This window comes from Macadamia integrifolia, chromosome 10 (genome assembly GCF_013358625.1).
Source record: "Macadamia integrifolia cultivar HAES 741 chromosome 10, SCU_Mint_v3, whole genome shotgun sequence".
Classification (NCBI taxonomy): domain Eukaryota; kingdom Viridiplantae; phylum Streptophyta; class Magnoliopsida; order Proteales; family Proteaceae; genus Macadamia; species Macadamia integrifolia.
Genome location: NC_056566.1, coordinates 14,683,859 through 14,695,278, shown reverse-complemented (window position 1 = coordinate 14,695,278; position 11,420 = coordinate 14,683,859). Strand labels below are relative to the sequence as shown.

General features: G+C 37.8%; 1 protein-coding gene across 1 annotated transcript in view; it reads left to right on the top strand.

Moving 5' to 3' along the window:
* Positions 1-2,120: 2,120 nt before the first annotated feature.
* Positions 2,121-11,420, top strand: part of LOC122092019 — a gene marked incomplete at its 3' end in the record, with an annotated part of 17,722 nt that continues 8,422 nt past the window's right edge. The window contains 3 exon segments of the mRNA XM_042662305.1: positions 2,121-2,700; positions 4,251-4,371; positions 9,614-9,775. Of these exon segments, the coding sequence (XP_042518239.1) occupies positions 2,503-2,700; positions 4,251-4,371; positions 9,614-9,775 (481 nt within the window).

Genomic DNA, 11,420 nt, shown 5'->3' with positions numbered 1-11,420 from the left:
TCTTGCTCCAGGGAAGTACTTGGGTCTGCCTATTGAGTTTATGAAGGACAAGAAAACATACTTTCAGGAGATAAAAAAGCAGGACACTCAACAAGATTGCAGGGTAAAAGGAAAAAAAATGCTCTCACCAGTGGGAAGGGAAATTATTCTGAAGGCGATAGCTATTGCAACCCCTACTTAGGTGGTTGGACCTAGTTTTCACGTATGGCAGATCGGTTATGGCCCAAAGTTTATGTATGAATAGATAAATCCAATAGTCTCTTAAATACTTGCCAAATTTGAACCCAATTAGAGTTGGCCAAATCGCAATATACATTTTGATTACTTACTACATTTTGAAAACAAACGGATGACCAAAAGTATAAGGGAAAGAGGCCAAATACATTAAGGATAATGATTGAGTTTTGTTATGAAAATTGGCATGTGGCAAATCTAGAAGTTTGTTTCCTATTTGACTATTGGATTTACCAAATCATCCTTCCATGCGGCACATTAGATGGTCAATGCATGAAGCTTTCATGGGTGGATCGGCCATAAGAAACTTTCCCTCTCTTTTTCTATCAACATGACATATGCTTTCTCTCATGTGGCGAATTGGATGGGTTGAGATTATTAGCAATTAAAAACCAATGTTTTCTCATGACTTGGGGACTAACCGCCTAATCTAAAGGCAATAAGGTAATCCCTCACTAATGCCATTTGTTTTTAATGCAACATAAATTGCTAAGTGCACAAGTCTTAGACCAACCATCAATAAGTGGCATCAAAGCCATGGTTGAAGGTTTGGGTAAATCTACAAACATGGAAGGGAAAATTGTTATCGATTAAAACACATCACCTCCTCGTGATCGGCTTCGGATTGACCACCTAACTTGCTTAAGGCAATAAGGTAGCTCCTTCACTAAATCTAAACCAATTGGTTTTAGTGCAACAATAGGTGCTTGAGCCTTAGACCGACAATTAAATATTATGTGAATAGTACACCTCAAACATCAAGGTCCTCCATCCACATATAAAGTTTTTGTCCAAAATAAAGTTTTGACAATTGATGAAAAAAGCATTGAAAACTCAAAGAGAGATCTAGTAGCGTGATATAAATATATATGCATGGTCATACACGATGATACATATCAACACACAAGAGGGTATTTGATTAAATTTTATGCTAAAATTTTACGCTAAAATTTTACATGTGGTCAGTCTATATTAGTCTTCCATATCCAACCATCAGAATAATTGAATCACCTTTTCCTCGTGGCACATTATGTATGCCAGTGTGCATATTTATATATTCATGGGTCCATAAGTCCATGGATAGAAACTTTTACCTTTCCTAATCAATTAAAGGTTTAGGGTGGGTTCTCATGACTAAGTATAGAGAAGCCATCAATCAGGTCAGGAATTACATTTATCAGTAAAGCAGGCTGAGAGAGATTGAGAGAGGAGGTGTTGGCATAGCACTTTTAACCAACACTATATCCTACGCCCATATTCTATGTTTTTATCTTTCTTTCTTTCTTTTTTTTTTAGACAGGAAAAAATGAATTTCATATTATCAATTGAACCAGTCGATTTGAATTGAAATTGGCCGTGACCGATCTGATTTCGTCTTTGGTTCAATCTGGAGTTTTCGAGATTGAATCAATGGGTTTCAGATTCGACGGATCGATTCTGATTCTGATTCTGATTCTGGTTTTGATTATAATTTTAATTTCAAATTCATTCCTCCACAAGTGGACAATCGACTTATTGATCCATCGATTTGATAAACGGATCAGATTTATGTACGAGAATATTCTGATATGTCTTTGATCTGAATTTAAAATTTATTAAATGAAGAGGGAAAAAATTGATCTAAATTTATGAACCACAATCGTTTTCATACGTTGTTGTTAGTTGAACTTGATCCGCCCTCGTTTATGCCTTGCTTGGCCCGAGGGTCGTGTTAGTGGCGATCATGGCATCATAGTGGTGGCCCCACCTTGACACCAAGAAAAAATAAAAAACAGAAGGCTCGCATGGAATGTGTGAATCACCAAACAAACGGATGCACGGAACTGTGCCACATTGTCTACAAAGAGGGCCCACGTCAGGGAGGAAAAGAGAGAGTCAGGGGAGGAAGGATGCATCTTTTTTCGGTTGATGGTTTGGGCACTCTTCCTCCGCACAGAAGAAAGCCCCAAGAAAGGAAAGTAACGGAAACCAGACCAGAATCAGAGTGACAGAGGGTCGGAGTCGCCAAGGTACTCCCAACAGTTGTCCGTTACCTCTCTCAAATATGCCAATTGGTCCTTCCAGTTTTGTTTCTCTCTTGCTCATATACGTGCCTGTCATGCTCCTGGAATGGCAGAGAATCAGGGGCCCTCTTTCAATTTCTTTCTCTGTCCTACTAAGATAGCGGCAGCCCTTTAAGGTCTAAGCACCCTATAGCCCATTTGACTTCCTGAGAGAAATAAGAGTGCTCCGCTTGTGTTTGTGTTTTCTGCAAGTGAAAGCTCTGAAATGGCAAGGAGTTTGGAGGAGTTTGAACCCATTTTTGGGAAAGTGAATGCGGAGTGGGAGAAACCATGTTCTGTTGATCTGCTTCCATTTATGTTTCATGTTCATGTATTTGAGGCTACTTCTATCAGAATCCATGTGACCGACTTTCACTCCTATACTTTCGAGTGCATTCGTTCCCTAACACAGCTAGAAGATTTGGTGAGCTCTTCTTCCCGTTCCTGAATTCGGCTTCTTACTTTACATTTTATTCTCGGATTTTTTGCTGCATATGTTTTAGAACTCTCGGACCACAGAGGAGTTGTGGAAATTTCAGGAAAAGAATGTTTCAAATTAATGGAAAAATCTATTGAAGTTAAATAGGTGAAAAGAAATCCGGATGTTTCTGAAAAAGATTTACGGATTGTTTTGATGTTAAAGGGGTGAAAAGAAATACGAATGGTTCTGAAAAAGATTTAGGGATTGTTAAAACATGTGCACTTCTTCACTTAAAAAAGATTAGTGTAGTAGTGATAAGGATGTTGAGATGGGTCTGTGGTGAAATAAAATAAGGAATTATTATATTAAAGCTTATTTGGGAGTAGCTCCAATACATGATAAGCTACTAGAAAGTCATTTGAGGGTTGGTATGGCCATGTTCGACGGAGCCCTTTTGGATTTTCCAATAGCAGGGAGTGGTTTGATTCAGATTGAAGGAATTAAAAGAGCCAAGTGCAGACCTAAAATGACCATAGGAGAAGTGGTGAGGAAGGACATGCATAGCTTAGGCCTTGTATCAAGTATGACCTTGAATAAAGCTGATTGTTGTTGTTGTTGTTTTTATCAGTGGAGTGGGGACTTGTATTAGCCAAGAAGATATGATTCATTGTCACCTTGATAAATTTTACTTCATGGCAAACCTGAAATTTTTTTACCTGATGATAAACCAAAAGGATAATCTAGCATGTTGTGTCCTCTCCAACAATATGACAGAGTTATTTGTAGTCATAGATTCTATCATGTCATGGCTTAAGTTGTCATACCAATCGTTTGTTGATCGGGAATATTGTATTTCCTTGAGTTCTATCTTTGCACCCCTAAATGTGGGAAGTTTTGCTTAAATTTTCAACCATGCTAGCAATCGTGAGACGGGCAGCTCTTTTGTTATTTTTATTTACTTTTTGTGAGTCCCAAGAATTAAGATCCACTTGCGGGACACTTTGGAAATTGTAGAGATGCCGTTTTTGAGTTTTTTTTTTTTTTTTTTCATATTTTTCATTTTTATTTCATTTCTGTTTCCATTGGTGGGTGTGTGTTTTGCTCTCTGTAGGGTTGGATTGACTAGATGTGTGGTTCTTTATTTTCTTAAGTTATAATGTTTCTTGTCAGCTGCAAATTGGAAGATTACATCACATACACACACACGCACACACACACACACACACACACACACACAGAGATAGGGGTACAAGCAGGCCAGGCCTGAGTTGGAGAATGGATAAATTTTGGACCAAATTAAGCCCAATCCTGGCCCAGCTCAGTTCATATGTGCTGAATTTCAAACTAAAATGAACTGAGCTGCGCCAGGCTTGGGCGTACTTTGGTCCAAAATTTATCAATTCTCCAACTCAGGCCTGGCCTGCTTGTACCCCTATCTGGCTGTAGACTTTAGCTAACTGTAAATTGGCGATGTATACTTTCTTATTACCATCATGCAAGAGCTGATGAACAAGTTCTTTCATTTTCATTTGGTCTTCTTTGTAACCATACAGAAAGATGACATAGGGATAGGTGGGAATTGGTCGGATTTTATAAATTACCTTCGAGCATCGATGAGTTCTGATAAAGTGAAACTTATTCTGTACAGTACAATCAATCCAGTTGGACATAGAGGTAACTCATTTTCTCCACAACTTCAGCCTTTTCAATAACTAGAGAAATTCCATGTTTGAAATAGTGCTTCAAGATACTGGAAATTTATGTGATGCAGAAATGTTTTAATACTTATTTGTTACTATCCAAAGATATGGTCATAAGTACTCATACGACACTCATCATATCACTTTTTTCTCAAAATTATTCAGATAAATTTGTATCAACATCTGCTACTAGAAGTATCATGGCCTACATTTGTTGGAAAGAACAAGAAAAGGAAAAAGGCATCATAGAATAACTGTCACACTAACACATTTGATTGGGGGGAGGGCGAGAGAAATAGAAAAACAAATGTGACTACATGGTTGTCGTGATTTAGTAAACAAATTTATCAGCACTTGTGCTGACAAACATTTGTCTTACATTGATTTTCTTGAACTTTCTTTATTAGTGATTTCACATGACAAGAAAAATTTTGAGACCTAACCTTGATATTTGTTTGATGATAATTAGGCTGGCAGATGATCTAGGACGTTTCTTTTTATTACAGCTAATGCTATGCGATGATTGTTGATCTCATGCTGCTGGTGTGATGAAAATCAGCTTCTAACTGCTCAGCCATGAATAATCAAGCAATAGCACTAGCTATAATGGAGTTAAAACTGGTTTGGGAGTAAAGTATTGAGCAATAGCATTAGCTGTAATGGAGTTCGCACCGGTTTGGGAGTTATATGTTGAGCTTGGACCAAAATAACATGTCATGCTCTACAGTTGCTACTCTTTTTTGATTTAAATAGTCTTGAAGCTAACATCTAGCAGTTTGAGCAATTAAAAGGCAATTCTGACGAGTCAGTGCCTATCCTCTGCCAGATTGAATCTTGTTATTGTCCAGTCTTAAAGTTTTCTAGCTCACTGTCCCACAATGACCGAAACCCAAAGTTTAACTGTAAGGGCACTTCTGTAGGCTTGGGATCCGAAACCTCAAGAGGAATGAGCTGAGGAATAGGTAGGGGAGTAGGAGAGATAGGACCCAAATCAGAATTAGAGGCACCAAAATAGGGTGTATTATCAAAAAATGTAATGTCAACACTAACATAAGGCTGACGAGTAAGAGGATCAAAACACCAGTTGCTCTTTTGGGTTTAGGAGTAACTAAGAAAAACACATTTAGTAGCCTAAGGAGACCATTTATCAAGGCTAGGATGAAGATTATGGACAAAGCACTGACAACCAAAAATTGCGAGAAGGTAAATTAAACAAGGAACTGGTAGGAAAATAACAGAAAAAGATATAAGACAAAAGACACCTATTACATAAACATAGACTCTAACAATAATGTGTAGAATATTGGTACACATGCATGGACATACACGAGATGTATGCAAATACAAAAGGTGGTATTTGATTTGTTTAGACTCTGAAATTTGACATGTGGCTAATCTAGACCATGTCCTGTCTATCCGACTCTTTGGAATGGACCTATCATCTATCCATGTGCCAGAATAGATGCTTTGCGATTTTTGGAAGAGTTATAGACCTTTGATAATTCAGCACCAGATCCAGGTTCCCCCCCCCTCTTCGTTGGCTGCTTATGCTAGAATGGTGTTGAAGACGCCAACCACCTCTTCTTCGCTTGTCCCTTCTCCTCAATTTGGAAGAGAGTCCTTAGAAGTTGTTGGCCTAACAGTAGAAGGGTCCTCCCCCTCATGAGAGAGTGGATTTCGGTGCATAGGACATCTACATAGAACTCTTTTTGTGGTACAATTTGCTTTCGGCGCCACCATCAACCATATTTGGATGGAATGCAATCTTCGCAGATGGACATCCAACTTCGGGTCCTTTGATAAGATTTGGAATGCCATCTATTTTGTTGTTAGCTCTAAGCTATCCATGCTTCGGTATCATTCTGTAAGGGATTCCCCAATCCCCAAGGAACAATGAGGGAACAAGCTCATTGTTGTGTGCTAGGGTTTGCCCCTCTCTCTCTTACAGCCCATTGATCCCACCCCTTGATGGGATGGTGATGTGTTGTTTGGTTGCTCTTTGTTTCCTTTTCCTCTTTCAGGGCCCATTGTATTTTCCGCTTTTCTCTTTGGTAATGAATTCTTTATTCACAAAAAATGGCCTTTAAAAAACTTTTTTTTGTAGAAAAATAAAAGCGATATGGTGAAGCTGTTGATTGGCCAATGATGTCTAACATACAAAAAATTGAGCACCAACCAATGTGTATTAATCCTATTAAATCAATTTAGTTAACCATAAAAAAAGGAAATTAAATCTAACTCTATGAAGTCGTTGAGCGGCCTACGGTGTTTAACATATAAAAAATTGAAGCCCTTCCATCCACAAAATATTTACCTTAATTTTTGTAAAATTAAATTTGGAGAAAAGGGGTATACCTCAAAGTTTGTGTCTTATACAAATCTGGCAAATCATCGATGTAGATGCTTTGTAGTAGACCCCAACACTTTGTTCCACAAAAGAAATGGAGGTAATTTGGAAAAAAATCCGAAAGTCTGGGGTTTTCTGGCAATTTTCTCCTCTTATTCTCAAAACCAATGAAACCAATGCAATTGGTCGAATTTTTGATCCATTTTGATTGAAAATTTTAATCTATAACACACGCATCGAAAATGAAATTTCGACATTTCAAACTTGGGAAACCTGTATCGTTGCATGGAGTTCTGTTTCGTCCTCTATCGAAAGTGAAATAATTCACAAGATCTTGAACCTGGCCAGGGGGCAGGGTACATATGTGTGCATAGAATTCTCAAAGTCTATTACTAATACAATTGGAACTTTCCTAATTCTAATACAACCCAAACCACTATGTATTTGACCAAAAAATAAGAAATTGTTTTTACTCCTACTAAACTGACCAGGAATTAAAAACTAACCTCAACTTCATAAATCCTAATGGAACTAGGACCAAACAACCATTAAACTCTCAAACTCCTAACGCTACTAGGACAACAATCAAACTAAAATTCGTGCATACCCCTTGGACTATGTTTTTGGGCTTTATGATTGTGCCTATTTGATGTAGGAGGGAACCTAGACAACATGTCTTCCTACAAGTGCTATTCAAGTGGATGATATTGACTCACTCTAACCTAGGCTGGGATTGGGATTGAAGGGGCAGCACAATACCATGACCAGCATGCATATGTATTTGAAATAGTAAGCAATGCAACAACAGCCAATACTAATCTAGGCGGAAAACAATTAAACCACATAAACCTCAAGCGGGAAACATGGGAAAGGAAACATGGCAACATAATGTAGATAGTCACAAATCAGTTCAAGAATCCAAAGAGTAGGTTTCATGCTTTTCCTCAAATCATTCAACCACTAAAGAGATCAGCAGAATTCTTAATCACAAAAAATTAAGTACGTAAACAGCAGCAGCATGTAAGCCCAGTAGGACAGAGATATATGAGCAACAGTAGCAGATTTTAGACTCAGCAGGGTATTTTTAAAGGGCAGCAGAAAATAATAATGGCTAGAAACAGAGACTAATTCAGACTTTAGTGGGAATAACTGGGAGGTAGTAAACAGTCAATGGAAGTAGAATGGGGGGGGGATTTACTTACCTTAACGCTGTCCGAATCTGAGGAGAAAAGAAGAGGTCGAAGTCCTCCAAAACAGAGGTGCAGTCCACCTTATTTGATGAAGGAGAAAATTCCAGCTTGAAGATGTAGTGCTCAGCAGCAGCCCAGTTTGTTGATAAGGAGTTCAGCAGTAACCCAGGTGGGGTCTATTCGATGGAGATGGTCTTCAGTTATTGCGAGCAATGGCTGCAACAGTGCAGCAGCAGTCGAGGGGGAAAGAGGCAGCGAAAGAGAGAGATGAAAGGAGAGATTAGCGAGAGAGGAGAGGGGCGATAGTGAGAAACGAGAAGAGGGAGGAGGGCAGCGAGAGAGAGAGAAGTCATGGGGTTTGGGGGCTGTCGTTGGCTTTCAATAATCTTCATTAATTAAAAAGAGATGGCCAATGGCCTTACACATATAAAGAAAAAAATTACCAAAAATAAAAAAAGAGTTATTTAGGAACACAATCTCTGAAATAAGAAATTACCTAATAGACCAATAAAAAGAAATACCTAGTTTCCTAATTATTCAAAACAGTTAAATAATAAGATGAACTAAAATAAATTACTAAAATAAAACAAAATCTGGTGGGGGCCACAAAGATCCGATTGGGAGGAAAGGGGGGGTCGAACCCAGCGCTGGGAAGGCTGGTTCGACTCCCTCTCTTTCCTTCTTCCTTCTTCTTTCTTATAGCTTTCCTTTGTGAGATTCTCTCCTCCAGCCAAATAGAATGCACATGTGGCTGGGTCTTGCGTCTACGCCGCTGGTATACGTAGATGTCCCCATCACTATTCCAACCAAAAACATTAAAAATGAAGGCCCATAATCATCTAGTCACTAAACAGGGCCTATTCTTCGCCTGTGAACTGTGAATGCATTGTCCACCATCTCTTCTTGGGGGGGGGGGTGAATAGTTGCTTTGGTTAAACTAAAATTTATCTTTTGTTTCACATATGATTATCAGTTGACGTTGTCACTCCCCTCATGTCCCCATTTATGAGCTTACTGTTCTACCTCATTTTAGTTTTTAGCTTTGGGGTTGGACATCATTGTCAAGTCAATGACAAATTTTGGAATGTCTTAAAAAAATGCTGTATGTATTCTCAAGTGACATCCACTCTCTCTTTTTTTTTTTCTTTCTTTTTATGTATCATCATCTTGAGATATTTTTTTAATCAGGGACAGACTTGGATTCACTTCATATAGAAAATTTCCATTTTTCTAGAAAGGTGCATCGTTTTACAGTTTGGTACTTGTTTGGCGTACCATTTTCTCTTATTCCGTATCTTAATGGTGTCAATGGGACTAACCATTTTGTGAACCAAATTGTTTTTAAGTTCCAGTTTCTCTCTTATTGACATTCTACGTGAGATTTTTTTGTTTATGTTGGTTAAGGGGATGGATACTGAATAATCAGAATTGAGAATGTTCATGTATGTAGATTTCTTTGGACTGTGAAATCCAATTGTTGGTAGAGTAATTAATTGCCATTTAATAACCACATTCTTTTCCTTCACGTATATTGAAAGATGTGAATAATTATATGCTTTTATGTTCCTTGGTGCTTCTTTACCAGTAATAAACTTGTGGTCTATGCAGTAGTAAATGTCTTGTTAGGCTGTACAGGGTAAGCTATCTAACGTTTGGAGGTTAAAATTCCTGTATTTCAGATGTACGGATTGCCAAGTTCATTGCTCAAAAGGCGAAGGGAATGCCTGTTTGCTCCATTTCCCTGGTCAGGCTGGTCAACTCATCCGCAAATGATGCAATGGCAAATCTATCTATTGAGCTTTTAACAGCTTTTCAAAGGGAGCATAATTTAGTTATAAGAGGTTGTAACCCCACACACTGATTTTCTTTTCTCATGTATAATCTAATGAACGAGAACCTTTTTCTTTTCTTCTTTTCTCAAAAATAATATCTTCATCCTTATCAATGCAAATTTCACAATGGATATCCTGTTCAATTAGGCTTTTAGTGATTGTCTTCCGAGTAATTTATTGTTGATGCACTTTTTTCATTTGTTAAATTATTGTCCGGAAGTCTTAAGAGTGACCACTGAAGTTTTTCTATCAGTATATAAGTGCCGCATGTATTTGGACTCTGGTGTCAGGATCTAACATGCTTAAGAGTCTGGTACTCTAATTTGGCTAGCTAGGAAGGGGAACCTGTCTAAAAATAGTATTTTCTGAGAAATAATTGAGATGTAATGTTTCTGTTTTTCATTTAACTATAGAAACAGGCTTGGTCTTTTTTTCTTTACCCCTCCTGGAGGGGATGGGTTCAGTGAGAAAGCAGAGAAGTCATTTTTTATTTTAAAATGATGAAAGACATAACAAGTATAGTGTTTTTGGGCTGGGGTCCTAATAACTTACGACATTCTTAGGCTCACTATGGTTGAGCAAATGATTTTTAAGCATTGATTCCATAACTTTGAGAAATTCTACTGGAACTATTTTTGGTGGTTCATATAGATACAATGTAATGGATAGATTAAGTTGTGCTCTTTCTGGTGTAGGGTCCTGATCCATTTTTATGGAACATGCTGATGCTTATTTGGTCTTGTAGCCCCATATCCATCATTTTCCCATTTATGTTGGCCACCTGGTCACATTTTGTAGGGAAATAATTCATATTACATCCTAGGTGTCCATAAATGTCAAATAGATAGAGACAAAAAGGAAAAGGAAACTATGAAGTGTTGCTAAAAAAAGTACATAGTGTCAGAATCCACTTTTTTCTGCACAGATATGCCATCCTTTTAGAAGGATACTGGCATGACAAATGGTTCTGTTATCCTGAGTTGTTTATTTGCTGGGTTGTTGGTTGATGCAACTGTTATTGAAGAGTACATATGGTACTTATCAAAATATATAGTATACAAATAGTTTGCTCCAACATGGCTGATTAGGACATAATCTCTTTAACAAACATTCCTAGTTTTTCCACATGGTAGACTGAAATGGCAAATCCAATCATTGAATATCTAGGGAATGGTCTAAATAGGCCAAGTGTCAAATTTCGGGCTTAAATTCAGTATTTTAGCCATCCTATGTGTGTCCATGCAACCCCCTCGTACTCCCGTTCACTCTCTTGGTAGTTTTTGTTTTCTATTTTGCAACTGTTTGTCTTGCCACATGGCCAACTCTGTTTAGGCTGAAAATTTACATGTGAGCTGGAGACCTTGGAGTCCACATGCCACAAAATTTCAGTCGCACCTGACCTACCACATGGTGGAACTAGCTGCCCATTAAGGAGATTCCTTCCCAAACGGTTATTTAGGAAATCTAGGTCCCATAGTTTATGGTTCAAATTTTATATTATATCTATCTATATATATAATTTTATATTATATATGTATATTCATGTCATGTCATATAGGCCCGAGTTGGACATCCAATTGCTTCGATTTGAATTATCTGGAGGATACCTTATATATATATATATATATATGTAAAATAGGTACTATCAAGCCTA